At 40.2% G+C, this 21,765-nt stretch overlaps 1 protein-coding gene across 1 annotated transcript in view; it reads right to left on the bottom strand.

Annotated features, from left to right (window-relative positions):
• Positions 1-4,791: 4,791 nt before the first annotated feature.
• Positions 4,792-21,765, bottom strand: part of LOC136874473 (protein D3-like) — a 35,971-nt gene continuing 18,997 nt past the window's right edge. Inside the window, exons 4-5 of the mRNA XM_067148103.2 lie at positions 14,966-15,174; positions 4,792-4,894 (exon numbers count right to left, since the gene is read on the bottom strand). Of these exons, the coding sequence (XP_067004204.1) occupies positions 14,972-15,174 (203 nt within the window). The 3' untranslated portion in view covers positions 4,792-4,894; positions 14,966-14,971. The remainder of the gene's footprint in view (positions 4,895-14,965; positions 15,175-21,765) is intronic.

Genomic DNA, 21,765 nt, shown 5'->3' with positions numbered 1-21,765 from the left:
GCCCGTGTCCGTAGTGCTATTCGCACTACACATTATGTCATTTCTGACTGTGATAATGAAATTTCGAACAGACTCCTTTGTAAATAGACATTTCATTTTAAGATTTTCGTCATCCAGGAGAAATGGGTCTCTCCGTCTTTTATAAAATGTTTTATTTTACCAACATTACCAGCCTTCATAGCCTCTAAATATTCTATGTTTTCTATGTTAAAAATATCGTGGAGATCATCAGTGTGCTTGGTCGGATATTTGGCCACGATTGTATTATTACAGACAATAAATACCACTAAACTAATTACACAATGATTATTCTTTGTCACTTTTTCGCCACTCGCTGCTACTCAACGCGTATACAAGGGGTCCTTGTCTGTATAAGCAATTCAGTGTGTATCTATGTCCGACTCGTTGGCTGAATGGTCAGCATACTGGCCTTCGGTTCAGAGGGTCCCGGGTTCGATTCCCTGCCGGGTCGGGGATTTTAACCTTCATTGGTTAAATCCAGTTGCCTGGGGGCTGGGTGTTTGTGCTGTCCCCAACATCCCTGCAACTCACACACCACTATCCTCCACCACAATAACACGCAGTTACCTACACATGGCAGATGCCGCCCACCCTCATCGGAGGTGCTGCCTTACAAGGGCTGCACTCGGCTAGAAATAGCCACACGAAATTATTATTAGTGTATAGCTACGACAGAGGTATACACAGGAGGCTTATACACGGTTTATTAGCAACAAGTTGCACATAAATGGTGTATAAAGCTGGTATAAATGTTATACACCGGTTATTAGCTAGACTGGTAATATAATTGCTACAAAACTAAGTACTTGATTACATAATTTATTTTTAAAATTAAATATTTTTGCGTCCGCCTCTGTGGTGTAGTGGTTAGCGTAATTAGCTGCCACCCCCGGAGGCCCGGGTTCGATTCCTGGCTCTGCCACGAAATTTGAAAAGTGGTACGAGGGCTGGAACGGGGTCCACTCAGCCTCGGGAGGTCAACTGAGTAGAGGTGGGTTAGATTCCCACCTCAACTTCCTCGAAGTGTTTTTCCGTGGTTTCTCACTTTTCCTCCAGGTAAATGCCGGAATGGTACCTAACTTAAGGCCACGGCCGCTTCCTTCTGTCTTCCTTGTCTATCCCTTCCAATCTTTCCATCCCCTACCTAGGCCCCTGTTCAGCATAGCAGGTGAGGCCGCCTGGGCGAGGTATCGGTCATTCTCCCCAGTTGTATCCCCCGACCCAATGTCTCACGCAACCGGACGAGTTGGCCGTACTGTTAGGAGCGCAGAGCTGTGAGCTCGCATCCGGGAGATAGTGGGTTCGAACCCCACTGTCGGCAGCCCTGAAGATGGTTTTCTGTGGTTTCCCATTTTCACACCAGGCAAATGCTGGGGTTGTACCTTAATTAAGGCCACGGCCGCTTCCTTCTCATTCCTAGGCCTTTCCTGTCCCATCGTCGCCATAAGACCTAACTGTGTTGGTGCGACGTAAAGCAAATAGCAGAAAAAAAGTCTCACGCTCCGGAACACTGCCCTTGAGGCGGTAGAGGTGGGATCCCTCGCTGAGTCCGAGGGAAAAACGAACCCTGGAGGGTAAACAGATTAAGAAGAGATATTTTGCAAGGATTGAAATGCTACATAAATAAATATTTGTTTTTATACTTCCCTTTTTAATTGTTAAAACTTTTCTGTACTCACAGTAGAGTCTAAGGAAACTGGACAACAATGTACAGTATACTTTCTGGGGCGCAAGTGCATTGACGATTTCAATGACGTCAGTGGCTGTCACATTCGACGTTGAAGAGGCTGAGTTCGCTGAGTCTGTCTTGGACATACCATTTCGCGGCTAGTTCTTCATATGTCAGAGTTTCGAAAATGGTCGTTTTAAGGAAGAAACAGTAATACGAATAATTAGGTCTAAAATATGATATTTTGGTGAATTTCATGTCCGGCTCCGTGGCTAAATGGTTTGCGTGTTGGCCTTTGTCACAGGGGTTCTAGGTTCGATTCCCGGCAGGGTCGGGAATTTTAACCAAAATTGGTTAATTCACCTGGCACGGAGACTGGGTGTATGTGTCGTCTACATCACCATTTCATTCTCATCACGACGTGCAGGTCGCCTACGGGAGTCAAATCAAAAGACCTGCACCAGGCTTCTCCGGAGGCCACACGTCATTTATTACCAAATTTCAGAGCTTTTTCGTATAATAACTTGGTGCAGGTCTTTTTTTTCTCTTTTGAGATGGCTGTGCGGTTTGGGTCACGTAGCTGTCATCTTGTATTGGGAAAATAGTGGATTCGAACCCCACTGGCGGCAGCCCTGAAAATGGTGTTCTGTGGTTTCCCTTTTTCACACCAGGCAAATGCTGGGGATGTAACTTAATTAAGGCCACGGTCTCTTCCTTTCAACTCCTAGGCCTTTCCTATCCCATCGTCGCCATAAGACCTATGTGTGTCGTTGCGACGTAAAGCAGGTTGTAAAAAAATCACCTTTTTTGAGAAAGCTTGACGCTCGTGTTACGAGAGACGGCTGTGCGTTAGGTAGACTCAACACAATAACCATGACTTTAGCCAAATACAACTATTTGGCAGTCACTCTACAATACTTACGAATGGTACATCTTTTTCGGTCTATTGCACAACAATATCAGGATGTTATCTTTCCCATGCAGAGTGGCATTCGGGTAAAATTAACCTTAACTACTGACCTGAGGTCCCTGGGACCATTCAGCCCCGAATTTTCCTCCCTTCACTTGCCTCAGTGGTCTTAAAAATCTCTTTCTCTGTTTAGTTTCCTAATTTTCAGTCTTCTCTGTGTTCCTATTTTGATCAAAGCTGCCAGTGCTTTTTGAAAGTGACTTGGAAAAGCTCGGTCCCTGGGACCCCACATCCGCAGTTATGTAATTAAGTGAGATTCTTTATATTCCTCACTTGTGAAATGTTCACTTCGGTAGTGTAATAGTTAGCGCTTTTACATGCCATCTCACAGGCCCGGGTTCAATTCCTACTACTGGGAAAAATTTCAAAATGACAGGAGTTCTGGCATATGGTCGAAATGGTACATGCAGCTCACCTTTGTTAGAAGTGTGCTAGAAAGGAGCTGCACCATCTCGGGACGAGGACATGAGTTTACTTTTACTTTTGCATTTAAAGTACAGGCATTCTCTTTGTATTGGCATATGCGTGATTATCCTGTACTGTCAAAAACAATACTGATGGACTCATGTTTTCCAAACAAAAATTTCTGGAGAGGAGTTCGATTATAAGGTGTTAGGAAGTATTCTCTTTTTTTTTCTATTGCGTGTGATAATTATTCTAAGCACCTTCCAATATGGTCAGTTGTGTGAAGAATGAGTTTAGGATGTAGTTATATAAATGTGTGTTACAGACTTCGAATACTCGGACATTTCCGAAGCCTTTCGTTTCGTACCATAGAAGCTGCAAGCATGCAAGTAACATTACTTCTGATGCTTTAATATTGCTATTATGCTGTTATGTTTTATGAATTTTAATTCAGTAATGTGTGTTTTATTAGAATGCATAGTTAATACTCAACGTTAACACTTTGGCTCTGTGTTACTCCGCTGCAGAGTACGCTTGCCCTGTTTGGTACAGATCAAGTCATGCTAAACAAGTTGACATTTCTCTAAATGAAACATGTCGACTCATTACTGGCTGCTTGAGACCAACTCCACGAGATAGAATCTACTGTTTGGCTGGAATAGCCCCACCAGATATAAGAAGAGAAGTTGCATCCATGAATGAGAGAACTAAAGCACTTGCCTCATGTGCACACCCATTAAATGGATATGAACCTGCCCACCGAAGATTGAGGTCTAGGAGGAGTTTCCTGAATACAACCGAAGATTTAAACGAATCTGCCCAATCCACACGGTTGAGATTATGGAGAACTAGAAATCCTCAACTTGCTGATTGGATGCTACCAATTGAACATCTCCCCCCAGGACACGAGGAACATTGGTCTACGTGGAAATCGCTGAACAGGCTTCGCACTGGGGTTGGTAGATCAAGAACCAATATGGTAAAGTGGGGCTTTCCTGGCACATCCAGGCAATGCGAATGTGGTGAAGACCAAACCACAGCCCATTTCATGAACTGTAGTAAGTGTCCTTTAAGTTGCACAATAGAGGACTTGATGGCTGCAACACCTAATGCCCGTAATTTGGCAAAATTTTGGGCAGACACTATTTGATATGTATGTCATTAAGTACCATTATGCAATGTAAAATGTATGCTTCTGATACGAATAAATAAATAAATAAATAAGCAGTGGTGCGTGGGACCTCACGTCAGTAACTACGCACAAAATGTTAAGGTCCGTAGTTGAGGGTTAAGTGCTCATTTCTCTTCTGGGAAAGTCTGCGGGCCTCTTAACTCCTGCGTTGCAGGTCTTGCAGACCCTAAGTTGCGCCACTTGTCGTGTAAACCAAGCCTTGAGTATCTTCAAATCTGAGGAAACCTCCTGGTACATTCTCTTACGGGTTAACCATCAACCAAAATACAGTACAATCGAAAGTGATACAGGCGAGACAACCGAAGAAGTTATCTACCACCCCTTTCGAATGTACATATTGAGACAGAATCAGTCAACCTACAGAGTCAGGGAGCAAACGGTACGATTTCGAGCCCCGATATCAATAATATTTTAAAGCACTTTCTCATTCATTGGCTTCCAAATAGAGAAAAAATTAATGTTAATGGGCGAGGGAACATGGTAGTCTTGGAGAAGGAATACAGGTGTATAGTTTTAAACAGCATTATAAACTTTTAGATAAATGCTTTATTGCTTGTGGTCTTGGCTGTTTGCAGGTGCAGTAAATATCTTACTCTTGTGTACTCTTCTTGGTGATCGCTGTTCACGTGCCGTTTGCCTGTTTTGAAGAGAAAGCATGAAATAATAATAATAATAATAATAATAATAATAATAATAATAATAATAATAATAATAATAATAATAATAATAATAATAATAATAATAATAGGGAAATAGTAATTTCACCGCACTGTAATATAGTACCACGAAAATAACAACAGTTTACATCTAATGTTACGAAAATACGTCATGAATTTAGTCCAACATATTTATAGGATTATTCTGCTTGACTTTATAAAAATGTTATAAACTACTATTGTTCGCCTCTGTGGTGTAGTAGTTAATGTGATTAGGTACCAACCCAGAGGCCCAGTTTCGATTTCCGGCTCTACCACGAAATTTGAAAAGTGGTACGAAGGTTGGAACGGGATTCACTCAGCCCCGGGAGGACAATTGAGTAGAGGTGGGTTCGATTCCCACCTTAGCCATCCTCGAAGTTGTTTTCCGTGGCTTCACCACTCCTCCTCCAGGCAAATGCAGGGATGGTACCTAACTTAAGGCCACGACCGCTTCCTTCCATTTCCATTGTCTATCCCTCCCCCCCCCCCCAAAAGACCCCTGTTCAGCATAGCAGGTGAGGCCGCCTGGGTGAGGTACTGGTCCTCCTTCACAGTGTATCGCCCAACCCAAAGTCTCACGCTCCAGGACACTGCCTTTGTGGCGGTAGAGGTGGAATCCCTCGCAGAGTCCGAGGGAAAAACCAACCCTGGAGGGTACACTGATTAAGAAGAAATAAATAAATAAATAAATAAATAAATAAATAAAGGAAGAAAGAAAGAAAGAAAGAAAGAAAGGAAGGATGCTGTTGCTTTGTCCATTTGAGTTGGACTGTGTCGTTGTTCTTTGAATAATCGCTCGAGACAAAAGGGAATGAGCACGTTGTATTGTATGTTCCTCACATTTAATATTTATGAGAATTTTAATTACTATCAATATACATCTAACCTCTCATGTAGATACGATCCCTGTGGATACCCACAGCAAATATATCTATAGATCTCATACACCATACGGCCGATAGTAAGCTCTGGCATGGTTGTCCCCTTCTCGAAAAGTAAGAATACTGTAGAAATATAAAGTCCGGTGGAGCAGGGACGTAAACCCCGTCAGTACACGGGACGTAAACTCCCGCACGTACTACATGTTTGCAAGTTAACGCTGCATTCGTTTTCATCGGTTATGGTTAGTCAAAATGGGAATAATCTCATGGTTGTAAACAGGTACACATTTAATTTTAAACATGCAGAAAAGGATGGTTTGTGCCGTTGGTGCTGTATAAAACGACGTGACCTATAAAAGTGTATACTTACGGAATTTCAAGTCTGGATATAAGTTAGAATTTTCTAAAACTAATTTCGAACAAAACCATGATCCAGATGATACACTGAACTGCCAAAGTGTTTATAATGCGCTAAAGAGAAAAATGAGAGAGGAAGAATCTTTACTACATGGAAAACCTTCCAAAGTATTGATAATAGAAGTATATCAACATGAAAATGAATTAAAATAATAATAATAATAATAATAATAATAATAATGTTATTTGCTTTACGTCCCAGTAACTACTTTTACGGTCTTCGGAGACGCCGAGGTGCCGGAATTTAGTCCCGCAGGAGTTCTTTTACGTGTCAGTAAATCTATCGACACGAGGCTGTCGTATTTGAGCACCTTCAAATACCACCGGACTGAGCCAGGATCGAACCTGCCAAGTTGGGGTTAGAAGGCCAGCGCCTTAACCGTCTGAGCCACTCAGCCTGGCGGAAATGAATTATCGTTAACAACAACAGATGTTACCTGCATTCGGCGCAACGAACAGAACACGAAGCAAGTTGCGTTGACACCATTGCCGGAGTCATTGTCTGATGTGCACGACGCTGTCAATGCCATAAAACTAATGAAAACGAAGTTTTTAAACTTTACAACGATGATGTAAGTGACACTATTATACTTTTTGTGGCACAAATTTACCATTTCTCTGTTCGCGTGACAAAGTGTATGTCGATAGAACTTTTCAATACTGCCTTGCTTTCTTTCTTCAAATGCTCTTCTTATATGGCTATAAACGGACATTACATGTCACTTATTTATGCTTTATTGTCTAATAAACAGGCTGAAACCTACATATATTCATTTACTAAATTCGAAGACATTTGTAAATCAAAGGACTTACGTTTTCGATCTGAATTCATCGTCTGTGATTTTAAACAACCTTTGCATAGTGCTGTACGTAAAATTCTCCCCCTGTGTACTATACGTTGTGTACTTTCCACTTACGCCCAAAACTGGACTTGGAGTATGTAAAGTGTTCAGAAATGGAGACATTTTTAGTCTATTTCTTTGTACATCCTTTTCTGCAAATTGAAGACATAAGCTACTCTTTCACAGATGATTTAATGGCTTCGAAACCTAAATATGACAAGCTGAATGAATTTTGTAACTACATCTGCGATAATTGGGAACATGCATCATTTTCAAAAATATTTTTTTTGAAAAGTACACCAATGAAATAGTACGTAAACGTATTACATTGTGGTATGTTGCCTTGTTTTCTACCATTAAAAAAAATATTTAATAGTGCCTTTCCGCAAGGCGAGTGAAACGGCCTCTGACGTAAGCGGCGCGCTGTGACGTCACGATCCAGTACCGCATGGAGCTCTATCAGCCGTTGTGCATCAGCCGTTGCTAAAAGCAGATTGTTTATTATTCACGATCGCGAATAACTTCGAAATGACAGAAGAAAGGTTCGAAACAGCACAGTCAGACAATCTACCATGTGTAGATGTCATCATTCTTGAAAAATGTGACTTTTGTGGCCGAAGAAATTCGCGGATAACAAGCAAGTTTGTAAGTGGCGTCTTTTATATACGTGCAATGTACTGTAACCCATAGTATTAGGATAACAACGAACCTGGATAGATATCACATCACTTTCAACATTTCCTTCTAGACTGATTCCCCTATTAAAGAAGAACATTGCATTTTCGGGCTTTCAGCATTAGTAAAGTAAGAAATCGGATTTCAGCACTAACATAAACATATAGGTAGCATTATAGTACTAGTCCGCTTCTGTGGTGTAGTGGTTAATGTGTGCCACTCCCGGAGGCCCGGTTTCGATTCCCGGCTCTGCCATGAAAGTTGAAAACAAATAGTACGAGGACTGGAACGGGGTCTACTCAGCCTCGGGAGGTCAACTGAGTAGAAGGGTTTCGAATCCCACCTCAGCCATCCTCGAAGTGGTTTTTCGTATTTTCCTACTTCTCCTCCAGGCACCTAAGGCCACGGCCGTTTCCTTCCCTCTTCCTTGTCTATCCCTTCCTATCCTCCCATCCTCCAACAAGGCCCCTGTTGAGCATAACAGGTGAGGCCGCCTGGGCGAGGTAATGGCCCTCCTCACCAGTTCCATCCCATACTCAAAGTCTCACGTTCCAGGACACTGCCCTTGAAGTGGTAGAGGTGAAATCCCTCGCTGAGTCCGAGAGAAAACCAACCCTGAAGCATACACTGATTAAGAAAGAAAGAAAAAAAGACAGAAAGAAAGAAGGAAAGAAAGATCATAGTACTATAGGGCTATAATCTATCATTCCCCAAAAAATATATAATTATGGTTGGGACAACTGGCCTACCCACTTCCAGGGCCCATGAAAGAGAATTAAATATCTTTGTGGAGGGAAAAAGTTAAACATGATAAAGATAAATATGACTTCATCTAGTTTTCACAAGTCGGGCTGAGTGGTTCAGACTGTTGAGGTGCTGGCTTTCTGACCCCAACTTGGCAGGTTCGATCCTGGTTCAGTCCGGTGGTAGTTGAAGGTGCTCAAATACGTCAGCCTCGTGTCGGTAGATTTACTGGCACGTAAAAGAACTCCTGCAGGACTAAATTCCTGCACATCGGCGTCTCCGAAAATCGTAGAAGTAGTTAGCGGGGCGTGAAGTCAATAACATTAATTACATTTGGCTTTTAACAAGCTGAGCATATCAGGAAAGAAAAGTGTCCCGGTGACATTTTAGTCGCTCAATACAGGAATGTCTTTGGGTGCTGTGACTTTTACTTTTTTTTTTTTTTTACGTTACACCGTCACATATAGGTCTTATGGCGACGATGGGACAGGAAAGGCCTAGGAATGGGAACAAAGCGGCCGTGGCCTTAGGTACAGCCTCAGCACTTGCCTGGTGTGAAAATGGGAAACCACGGAAAATCATCTTCAGGGCTGCCGGCAGTGGGGTTCAAAACCCACTATCTCCAGGATGCGAGCTCACAGCTGCGCGCTCCTAACCGCACGGCCAACTCGCGCGGTATTTTTACCCTTCGGTTTATTGACTTGGCTTGTATAACCTAAAACTTAGGCTAAGTTGGATAATATTTTAAACACCTACATCACTATTTTCACCTGTGTGCAATTATGTTATTTATTTCATTAATATTATGATAATTATTATAATTGAGTATTGTTAACTTATAAGACCCCAACAGACAAGCATTGGTTTTGTGTAGAGTTATACATTTGTTAAATTCACGTTGTTTCCTTTCATGATGTACACGCCTATTCTTTGTTACATTATAGAGTATTTAGATATAGCCTAAATTTCTTTACCAATTAAGCTCTTCAATAAAGACATACATAACTGTCCCATGCCAAGATATATTGGTAGAATTAGAGCTGTCAAAATGGTTCATAACCCCTTTGATTTATTATCTTGACATGGATCACCCAAAACATAGGTTAGGTTTGGAGAATACTTTAATAATCAGCATTATTTAATGCCCTGTTTTTTACTTTCATATTCCAAGATGTAATTGAAGCACTTAAATAAAGCATCATACATTAAAATTTAAAGTTGTATCACTAGAACAGCTGACATGGAAAAGTGATTTGAAAATTCAAACAAATTCATCTTACGTTAAAAATCTTCAAAAAAAATAAACTGTAGACTTTTCCGATATATCACCAGCATTTCTCCGGCTCGCCAAAATCCATTTCTCCCTAGTTTTAGCGTCTTTGGAACATTTATAAACAATTTGTTTGGTATGGTATGCGATGTGCTATTGCACATCGGAACTCTACACCATTTATAAGTTTTCTGCCTCACTGTCTGTGCAGGATTCATTTTAAGTCTAAAATATACCACTCAGATTATTATCCAATGTATAGACCTCGAATTTAACCATACTAGACACTAACGCAAAGTAGAAATACGCGAAGTGTATCCTGCTTCTCACAGCACACTATGTGTTACTTCGTCTGCTAATTCAGTCAACCTGTACGATGACGTCAGACCAATGAGATCGCGTGCTTGCGTGACGTGACATTTTCGTAGATTTTTATCACGTTTGGAGTTATTATTTGTACATTCTGATCACATTTTTGAAATCTGCATGAAATTTTGAATCAGATTAGCATATTTTTAATTAAAACCCCGGATCATGCATGTTCCCTATTCCATTTTTGACGAAGCTGCATTTTCCCCTGCATTGTAGGGACACCATATTGGCGAATTAAAATAAACCACGAATGTAGTTAAATCATTCCATTCCAAATTCAGTGCCTCCTTCTATCGCAGCCATCGTAAGCAACATCATGAAGAGTCCCTATGCTACTGTCACAAAACACACAGTATTACAGTTTCAAGTGCTAAGATCCGAAGCATCCAGCAACAATTTCCCATCAGCATGAATACAAAGATCATAACTAGATATCAGCATATTTTACACTTACGTCAAGAATACTTTCTGAAGGAAATATATAGGTTTGAATTCGTTAAAAGAGCAGCGTATTTAAATAAAATTGCAAATTAAATGTTACATTTTAAGTAGCCAAACATTTTTAACGACAGCTATGCATTTCGTATAGCAAATCCTTAGTCTAGCAAAGTGGGAAGTAAATGTCTGAGTTGTCTCCGTAAGGGAGTTTACATAGTCTCTGAGTGGGAGTTCACGTCACCTGAATACGGCTTTTACTTTACCGTCGGGGCACTACACAACACTAATAACACTAATAATAACAATAACAATAACTAATAATAACAACAACAATATTATTATTATTATTATTATTATTATTATTATTATTATTATTATTATTATTATTATTATTATTATTATTATTATTATTATTATTATTTCTGGGAAACTGTCCCATAGGCCTATCATATATGCATTTTTTAAGCGACTGTACCTTACGTACAGATTGCTGACGTTGCGAATACAGTGGAGTATTCTTTATCAAAATGACTAATGTACCTTAAACTATACGAGGTAATCATAGCTACCTGAGGAGACTGATTACCTCATATCAAGTCGGGGTACTTCATTCGATGTCATAAAGAAAACTGTAATGCAACGGTTCCTAAACTTCTTGCACGCACGACACTATTGTCGCGAATGAAGTTATTGGCGAGCCCCTCCATTCACTTGTCTACTCAAGTTCGCTCGCGAATTTCGACAACGATTATTAAAATGTATTCAGTCGCGCTAACTATAAATTACATTGCTTTATAACGGGTCAATATAATCATAATTGAAAAGTTAGTTATATATATTCTTAATAAAACTGGTCTAAATAAATACAACTGCTAATGCAAACGCCAGTTATCCTTCCGTCATATTATTTCTGATGTCAACATCCCTTTTCCTCAACTAACACAAAGTCTACAGTGATAAATAAGTTATCAGTGGAGACATTTTTAACAACTTTCAGCAACTTCCGTTTACGTTAAACGACATTGTTTGTTTAAAATGTAAGTTAGAAGAAAAATTCAAAATATCGATGTTACGTTCAGTACTGTCATATTGGTAAATAAAGGAGTTCTCTATCTTGCTAGAGACCTCTATGCTTTGTCTTTCTTTCTCAACTGGTTGAAATGACATCTACCAACAAATGAGAGTGTTGGTGTACATAACAGCAAATGTAATGTATCGACATTCACAGACTTCCAAGATGGCGCCAAGAAACATCAACAGAAGCATTTATATCATCGTTGCGCCTAGAAAACTCGTATGCGATAATATTTCAGCTTAGAACTCTGATCAGAAAGGTTCTGTCTTCTAAGGTTTAATATTGCATGAACTACATATCGACGAATTTTAGTGATGCATGTGCTGCGGGTCAGTATTTCTTCCCTGAACATCCTCACATAACGGTATTTCGAAGCGGAACGATGATATATTCTTTGTATACTGTGTTCATAGAATGATTGTCATGCGTAAGCCAGATAAAATAATAAGATTAACAACGATCTATAATTTGTGTTAATATTTAGTATATTAGTATTTTGTTTTCCTGGACGTATAACATCATGTATTATTAGCATACATTTAGAATGCGATGAACAAGATATCAGTCGATAGAATTCTGACAGAGCAGTGAATGTAAGTGTATTGACATTTAAAGACTTCCCAGATGGCGTAAAGAAACATCACGAATAGGTCATTAGTGTGAAGCATGTATATATTTTTTGTACGGTGTATTCATGGAGTGATTGTTACACGCAAGTCAGATAAATCATTACGTCATATTATTTCTGTTGTTGACATCCCTTTTTCTTAACTAACACAAAGTATACAGTGATAAATAAGTTATCAGTGGAAATATTTTGTAACAACTTTCAACAACTTCCCTTTACGTTAAACACATTTTTCAAGCAGTCAGAAGTGGCTCAGAGCGAGGTGAAACCGACAAAACGTTCCTTTACAGAACATTATGCCACATTTTTTACGATGAAAAACAAGGTTGTTTTACATATTGCAAATTTATTTCTGAGTGGCGGGGACCTCTCATTCCCTGTTCACATTACCTGTACTTATCCTTGACACGTCAGTACTAACTATCAGGCCATATTCAAAACAAGTCGACCTACTTTGAAGAGTATCATTGATAATAATTCGTGATGAAGTTCCGTTGGTTCCCAAACACGCCCTAGGAATTGTTGGTCTATTCCTACAAGGTATTTCCAATGTACACACACATACTTAAGAGGAGAGGCATTAGTTGTTGCTAGCGACATCAGATTTCCTGACAACAGAACGACCTAATGTAAGAAAACATACAACAAACACCATTGTGGTGAACAATACAGAAAAGAAAACTGACGCAAAATATCAGAACAGACCGAGACGAAATCGAGATAATTGCGAAAGTTCTTCTCAATTGAGTATACTTCTTGCCTAGATTTTCGAATATAGATGCCATTTTTGTAGATTGGGCCAAGTATGGTGTGTAGGATCTTTCTTTCTTTCCTCTCTAAATCCGCAAGCAAGCATTTCTCGGACAGGATAAGGCATTCATATACATACAGCGATAGTGGTTTGATTACAGTGTTGTAGTGACTAATTTTTGTGTTCAGCGAAAAGCACTTTTTGTTGTATATGTTGAGGGTGGTTTGGAAAGTGACTTCCATTTTTTGATTCTTGCTGTTATGGCCTCTTTTTCAAGTCCATTTTGCTGGATACATTCCCCAAGATATTTAAACATATTGACTAGTTTTATAGTTCCATATTTGGTGTTTAGTTATGCCGTATCGTCTTTGAAGTTCGACATTACTTCTGTCTTTTAAAAGGAAATTTGTAAACCTGTTTGTTCTGCTATTTCCTTCAACACATTGGTCTGTTCTGTTGCACTTTCGAAATTTTCTGTCATCAGGGCTTTATCATCAGCGAACGCTAAGCAATCTATTTTCACTCCGTTTTTCTTTGTCCCAATCCTTAGGGGTTTGTAATGGTTTATTTATTTTAACGTCTTTCGCCACTCCTCTATTACCTTCTCAAGTACACAGTTGAGAAAGAGCGGTGACAGCCCATCTCCCTGCCGAACGCCTGTCTTGATCTCAAAGGGTTCAGAGAGACATCCTTGGAATTTTACTTTAGATTTGGTATTAGTTCGCGTTGCCTTTATTATATTCAGCAGATTCTAATCGACTCCCATTTCTGCAAGTATGTTAAGCAACTCATCACGGTCGATGGAGTAGTATGCTTTCCTGAAATCTACAAATGTCGATACATATGTTCGACCTCTCAGCATATGGTATCTTATTATGGTTTTTAGGTTAAGTATTTGTTCTGCACTTGATCGTCCTTTCCGAAATCCTGCTTGGTATTCCCCGAGTTTGTGTTCAACTTCCTGTTCTAGTCGTTCAAGAATGGATAGTGATAGGATCTTGTAGGCTACTGTATAAACGATGGATCAAAGCTAGCTTCCTGTCCTCTGGTAGTTGTTCTGTTTCCCATATATTTACAACGGTTTGATGTAGGATGTCAATTGCTTCTTCTGGAGCATGTTTCCACAGTTCCATAATCATGGAGTCTTCAACCAAGAGCCTTGTTATTTTTCAATGTCTTTATGTAGCGTTTGCATTCCTCGCGATTTGGTGGAGAAGATGGCAGGTTTTGGCTCACTGGTTTGTTTGTTTTGATTGAATTGCCTGGTTTTCAGAGTTTAAAAGGTCGTTAAAATACTTAGCTAAGATTTCGCAGTTTTTCATTTGATGTTGCAAAAGTTCCATATTTTCTTAGAAAGCAAAGGAAAGGTCACTTGTATCCTTGTATCATCTTTTTAAAATTCCAAGTATTCACGGGTCTCACCTCTATGAACGCCGTGTTCAATCTTCTCCGTTAGTTCCTTTTCATACTTGCGTTCCTCACTGCGTATTATTTTTTCTGTTTGTGATTGTTGTGTTTTGTACGTCTTCAAATCTTCTTCTTTTTTCGTGGTGTAATACTTTTTCCAGGCATTCAGACGATCCCCTAAGGTCTTCTCGCAGTTATCGTTCCACCACGTGTGCTTCTTCCTCTTCTTGATTTCAGCCACTCCTTTTGCATACCTTGCTATAAAATGAATTCCATGTTTGCCATTGTAATAATAATAATAATAATAATAATAATAATAATAATAATAATAATAATAATAATAATAATAATAATAATAATAATAATAATAATAATAATAATAATAATAATAATACATTTAATAGTAATTTAATATATACACTCTTCCCAATCATAAATATCTCGTTGTTACCCTAGGGGTCGTAAGCCATGGTTTTGGAAACACTGGTTGAAATTCAATATTATTCTTACTTAGTGTTAGAAAGGCGCTCTGAACTGGACCCCGGCAGATATCTCGCAGAGCCCTTCTTTCTGAGATTGGTTTTGGAGCCACTTATCGAGACGGAAGTGTTGTCTGGAGTCAGGTACACTCAGCTCCACGTTCACTTGGTTCTGCCTGAACACCAGGAACTGGTACCGGTGAGCACCAGAACCCTCCGGGGGCTGAGGTCTTTGATAACCTGAAAGAATATGAAGAACAATAGGAGGGATTAGTGCTAATATAACTTACTCCTCTGTGGGTAGGGGCGATATAATTCATCTTTAGACCGGACGAGTTGGCCGTGCAGTTAGAGGTGTGCGGCTGTGAGCTTGCATTCAGGAGATAGTGGGTTCGAATCCCACTGTCGGCAGCCCTGAAGATGGTTTTCCGTGGTTTTCCGTTTTCACACCACGTAAATGCTGGGCTTGTACCTTAATTAAGACCACGGCCGCTTCCTTCCAACTCGCAGGCCTTTCCTATCCTATCGTCGCCACAAGACCCATCTGTGTCGGTGCGACGTAAAGCCACTAGCAAAAAACGTTCATCCTTAGTATCACCTACCTGTCGCAAGAAGTGACTAAAATAGGTATTGCTATGGGGATCTGAACTTGGGACGGTGGATTGGCGACCACGGGTATTCTTCCTGAGTCGGACATTGATTCCACTTGCTTGTATCAGACTCCCAACTTTTATCTTTCGTACCTGACCTCCATTGATCATCTCTTCGTCTACTCTGACTCCGAAGGTACTAGCATTGCAAGGATGAGGATGTCATTTCATTTCTAAGCTTTTCGTGGCCCTTTCTTTTCTTTTGTTGATGCCCTCATTCTTGGAGAGGCCAACCTCCTTCATTTTCTCCCACGTTAGAGTTTAGTTGTAATTCCTGTTGAAGCAGGACCGCCCAAACAGTTTACACGCGGGACCAGTAATTCATTTGAGCGATTGATCATGTACAGTTTAACGGAATCACACAAAACGAAATACAGGTGGTGATTATTGTTTTAAGAGGAAGTAAAACTAGGCAACCATCTTCTAAAGACGTAACACAGCATGGCTGCGAAGTAAGGGACAAATGTTTGAATAGGTATGTTTAATATTATTATGTGATTATGTAGGTAAATTAATTACGTTTGTTTGTTTTTCGAGAGTTTTTTCTTGTACTTCTGCGTCTGTCTTTTGTCGCTGTACATTGTTACAGACACTGGTGGAAGTGAGAGGGCCTTTAGGGAAACGAGTGCAATGTGTTAGATTGTGATCTGTGTCAAAAAATGCTTCCAAGAATGAGGGAACTGTATGGACCTCCAGGACCGAAGGTGCATGCAATTATTCAAAAAACAAGCTATTCAATTAAACAGAAAGTGTTTGATATCCGAAGAAGCCAGGCTCTCTCCGCGAAGTTCATTCACAAAATCGTGAAGGATCCTTTCCTTTCCGATCAGTACATCACAGGAGAAATGTACCTGGTACTGCTGCGAAACGATGTCAGTCCTCACTTACTGGCACATGATGACTTCAAACACTTGTGGCAGCAAGACGGAGCTATGCCGCATTGCGTTATGGCGGTATGAGAACGGCTTAATGAGTGCTTTCTAAACATGTGTATGGACGTCTGGGTCCTTTTGAGTGGCCCACAATATCCCCCGACCTAATTGCATATTATTATTTCTTTGGGGGTATTTCAAAATGAAGCGCATCTGCACCAGGGTACTACTGAGGAGTACAACTTAATTCCCATTGAGTTGTGAAGAAATGCACGTAAAAGCATCAAATTAAGACTTCAGACATGCATCGATTTGAATGTAGTTTAAGTTGATGACCATGTAGAAAATTTATAAGCAGAATGTTTTTTTCAAATGCTTGAATTTAATATCGTGTAATAGCATTTTGTTGGGTTTTTCATATTCCCTATAAAGCATTTGCCCCTTACTTCACCACCACGCTGTGTTTGGTTGAATGTCAAATTGACAAAATATGTTTTAGCTAGCCCTTTCAAATGAGTTTATACGCTGTACGACTTTTGTCAAGTTTGACACATTAAGTGTAACAGCCAATGCAAAATTACTCACCTGTTAAGAAGTTTGGACGTGGTATTTTGAACTTTATAAGTTGCTGATGTCTGTTGATTTAATTTACTATGCAGGAAAATGGCTAAGTTGTGGCCAAATGTTAGCTATATTTTCTGCTCTGAGAGAGAAAATGCACAAATTTCTAGAGAAGAGAGGTCCCGCGTTAAAGTGTTATGAGACCCCGTTTGGCTGTCATGATATGACATAACCTTGGGCGATGTTAACCTAGTATTACAAGACAAGGACAAACTTTATGATTATGCGTTTAGTGCAGTTAAGTCACTTATTTGATTATTATGACTATTAGAAACTGCAGTAAAATAAAACTGCACAATGATGAAATAACTTCAGTACAGGCGGGTAACAGAAAAAGCTTTGGTGGGCCGGATGTGGCTTACGGTCCGTAGTTTAGGCGGCCCTGTCTTAAAGCCTCTTGCATTGTGCTTGCTCTGTCAGACAGATCTTTACCGAGCTCGATAGCTGCAGTCGCTTAAGTGCGGCCAGTATCCAGTATTCGGGAGATAGTAGGTTCGAACCCCACTATCGGCAGCCCTGAAATTGGTTTTCCGTGGTGGTTTCCCCATTTTCACACCAGGCAAATGCTGGGGTTGTACCTTAATTAAGGCCACGGCCGCTTCCTTCCCACTCCTAGCCCTTCCTTGTCCCATCATCGCCATAAGACCTATCTGTGTCGGTGCGACGTAAAGAAAAAAAAAGACAGATCTTACTGCCAGAGTGAGAAACAAACACTTATTCACATTATGAAAACCTGTCGTTACGGAGATCTACTGAGGAACACGCGTCTCCAAAAGAATAGCAGAAGGAGAGAGACAACAGCTTAGAAGCGGAGGCCTCAGTTAAGGGGTCATCAATTTCGTCCAAACTTTGGGTGGTTAATAATAAATAAATAACAAGCATATAATAAATGAACAGATATGTGACAAGGGCTCGTACCATTGGTCCTTATTTATCAAGGAAATAGCCCTTTTAATTTAGCCTGCGAAGTGTTACAATTTGCGTAGGATTATCGGTAGCACCTCTAGTGGTCAAAATTCCCTGATTTTCACATGAGGTGTCGGGTTCTGGGAGTGCCAACCTCTAACTTTTTTCTTTTTTTCGTTTAAGGCTTTGTTTAATTTACTTGAAAATACACTTATTTTTATTGATGATCACTAATTTTTTGGTTAGAAATTTTGCGGTACGGTATTATATTGCAATAATTACGAAACAAAATTCTGTCCACGTTCTAATCAATGTCTCTCCCTGTGGGTGGGAATGGTAGAATAATACACACAGAATCACCTGCCTGTCATAAAAGACGACTAAAAGGGGCCCAGGGGCCCTTAACTTAGGAGCGTGGATTGGCGACGACGGTGCCTTTAGCTGAGTCCTGACATCCTGACATTGCTTCCACTCACTTATGCTAGGCTCCTCACATTCTTCTATCCTATCCGACCTGTCTTGGTCAACTCTTGTTCTTTTCCGATGCTGACGGTATTAGGTTTGCGAGGTAAAGGGAGTATTTCATATTTACGCCCTTCGTGGGCCTTGACTTTCTTTGGTCGATAGTTTCAGTCTTTGAAGTGTCGAGACCTCTCAATTTTTTTCTCTCCGAGTGGTGTTAATAGAGCATGATTTCCTAGTTATACGCCCTCTAGAAACAATAATCACCACAACCACCTCTAACAAATGTCTATTTCTTAAAGCCATTTGATTGAAGATCACACTTAGATATGGTTTATCTTACAATGTTAACTGATTGATTGTTCGACAAATGAAAGTGATTTGTGGAAGTGGCAAGAAGAGGTAATGCAAACTTATACAAATAACACTGTAAATAAAACTTTCTTAAAATAATTCGTAGCATTACTACTTAAATAATATTTGTACTGATTTTTTGTTGTAAGTCATAGTTTTCTCTCTCAACCTCGCATCATAACTGCAGCAGTGATTATGAGAATAACAGAAAAACAAGAAAGATTTGTGAAGCCATGAGTGGGAAAACGAAACGATAGTAAAAGAGTTTATGATACATAATAAACTTAAATTTTTTTTCCTAGTTCAAATGAGCAAAGATGAAAAGAGGGAGAAGAAACAGTGAGGCGCTGGCGAGTTTCAAACCTTAGATGCCCAAGTGGAAGTCAGAGACATTGACCACTAAATCAGTGGTGTTACAGATACTGACACGTAAGCTGGAAACAGGTATAGAGGGTATTACATTTAAAGGACCATTTTGCCGTTAAACAAATGACAATGGCACAAACTTTTGAGCAAGTGTTTGGTCATTTTTCACGAATACCAACCTCCCAAAGTTTTAACGAAATCGATGACCCCATAGCTGTAGCCTCCTCTTGTAAGTAAGTGCCTCCACAATCTCCTACTGTACTTATAACTAACTCTGTTGCCTCCCGTAGTTCTACATCTCTCCTCATTAAACCATTACAAACCAAGTCTAACCCTGTCCTTTTAATCTATCTTTGCTTTTATTGCCTTACATGGCCTAAAAACTAAAAACCCATGGCGCTACAGCCCTGAAGGGCCTTGGCCCATCAAGCGACCGCTGCTCAGCCCGAAGGCCTGCAGATTACGAGGTGTCGTGTTGTCAGCACGGCGATTCCTCTCGACCGTTATTCTTGGCTTTCTAGATCGGGGCCGCTACCTCACTGTCAGATAGCTCCACAATTCTAATCACGTAAGCTGAGTGGACCTCGAAACAGCCCTCAGATCTAGGCAAAAGTTCCTGACCCGGCGTGGAATCGAAGCCAGGGCCACCGGGTAAGAGGTAGGCACTCTATCCCTACACCATGGGACCAGCCTTCGTGGCCTGATTTTTAAAAATACTAGTCGGTAATCTATCCTTCTCCACTTGAGCCATTTATTACGCACAATTTCATCCATCGGGTTCATTTTCAATTTAGCCTTTATATCCTCATTCCGAGTACCTTCCAGCCATTGTTCATACAAGCAATCGTTCTCGCTACTTTGATGTCTGTTACTTACAAATTATGAATAACGTAGGCTGAGTCCACCCAGATTTCACTCCTGTACAGCGAAAGTCGATCTGGAAACAGACCAATGTAAAAGGGTCCTCGGGGGATAGACTTCTTTCTTACTGTTGACTGCAACTGCGAAACTAAATTATGGGATCTTGGCGACTCTGAAAACTGTCAAAGAAGTTCGTAAGACGTAAAATCAATATAATTATTATTACTGGTGTCGTGTGCTTACCATGCGAGGGCATAAATGAAGATGTTGACAAGTTTTATGAAGCACAGAGTAACATCGTGTCGACTCAATGGACAGGATTGTGCCAAGGGATGATTTCAGTGAGAGAACTGGAAATAGACCTGGGGGAGGGTGATTGGTAAATGTGGAGACAATATGAAAAATAATAGGAATGGAAAGCGTTTACTGAACTTGCAGGCTAGTTAGGGATTATCATTTCTTAATACATTCTTCAAGCTTTCTTCAAGCACCACTACACGCGTGAGGATAGGGTCATCAGGTCCATAATATATGGTGGAGACATAAGTCCGTTTGCAGTGTAATCCATACAGAAGGAATATTCAGCCTGGGGAGGCCACAACCCGCTCTACAGCAGCGATAACATAGCTGTCCTTGCACTGGAACAGCTAGGAGTTAAGCTGGTAATTTGTCCGTCCACATTGTTAAATGTCTATGCATACCTTTTAGGCGTTCTATATGATAACATTTACCGAGCTCGATAGCTGCAGTCGCTTAAGTGTGGCCAGTATCCAGTATTCGGGGGATAGTGGGCTCGAACCCAACTGTTGGCAGCCCTGAAGGTGGTTTTCCGTGGTTTACCATTTTCACACCAGTCAAATGCTGGGGCTGTACCTTAATGAATGTCATGGTCACTTCCTTTCAAACTCCTAGACCTTTCCTGTCCCATCGTCGCCATAAGACCTATCTGAATTGGTGCGACGTAAAACAACATGTAACAATAAAATATGATGCTACGAACGGACTTTTTCCCCCACCAAATAGACTGAGAACTCAGGAAATATTTTAGGAATCTACAAGTATTCTAATGGTCTTCTGATGATACATACCACTATGTGATCTGTAGTGAACTCAGCAATACGAGGCCTAGGGCAGAAAAACGTAAAATTTTTCTGCAGATGAATAAGGTTAATAAGGGTATAGAATCTCCAGGACGAGTAAATTACACAGAATTACATGTATATTATTAGTGTAAAGTCAACAGGTTCAGGATATAGAAAGAAAATATGTGGCATACAGGGGTGCTGAAATAGCAACACAAAGGGAATATCTAGGAACAACTGTGTGTCAGGATGGGGAAAAAATGAACGTTTTGGTGGAATGATGAAGTAAGGCAGCTTATACTCAGTAATAACCTTGAAAGACTAGGGCAAGCAGCAGGGAAACCTTTCTGGACAGTAAAAAAGAATATTAGAAAACGAGGGCAAAATGAAATGAAAGTGTTTTGGGTAAATCAAGTGAACTGATAGTAGATCTCAGGAAATCACTTCACAGATGGAAGGAATCTTTTAAAAAGCTCAACGTAAAGTCAATATTTCTGTAGAAGTTGTGAGAAGTGGAGTTTATGGGGAAGAGAGCAATGATAATGATATTACGCTCAATGAAATGGAAAGGATGGTAATTAAATTACATTTTCATAAGCAGAAGAAATAGATTAAAATTGACCGCTAAATGGGTAAAATATAGTAGGAAGGCAGAGA

This window comes from Anabrus simplex, chromosome 5 (genome assembly GCF_040414725.1).
Source record: "Anabrus simplex isolate iqAnaSimp1 chromosome 5, ASM4041472v1, whole genome shotgun sequence".
Classification (NCBI taxonomy): domain Eukaryota; kingdom Metazoa; phylum Arthropoda; class Insecta; order Orthoptera; family Tettigoniidae; genus Anabrus; species Anabrus simplex.
Note: the sequence above shows the minus strand (reverse complement) of the source record. Positions and strands in the feature narration are given on the sequence as shown.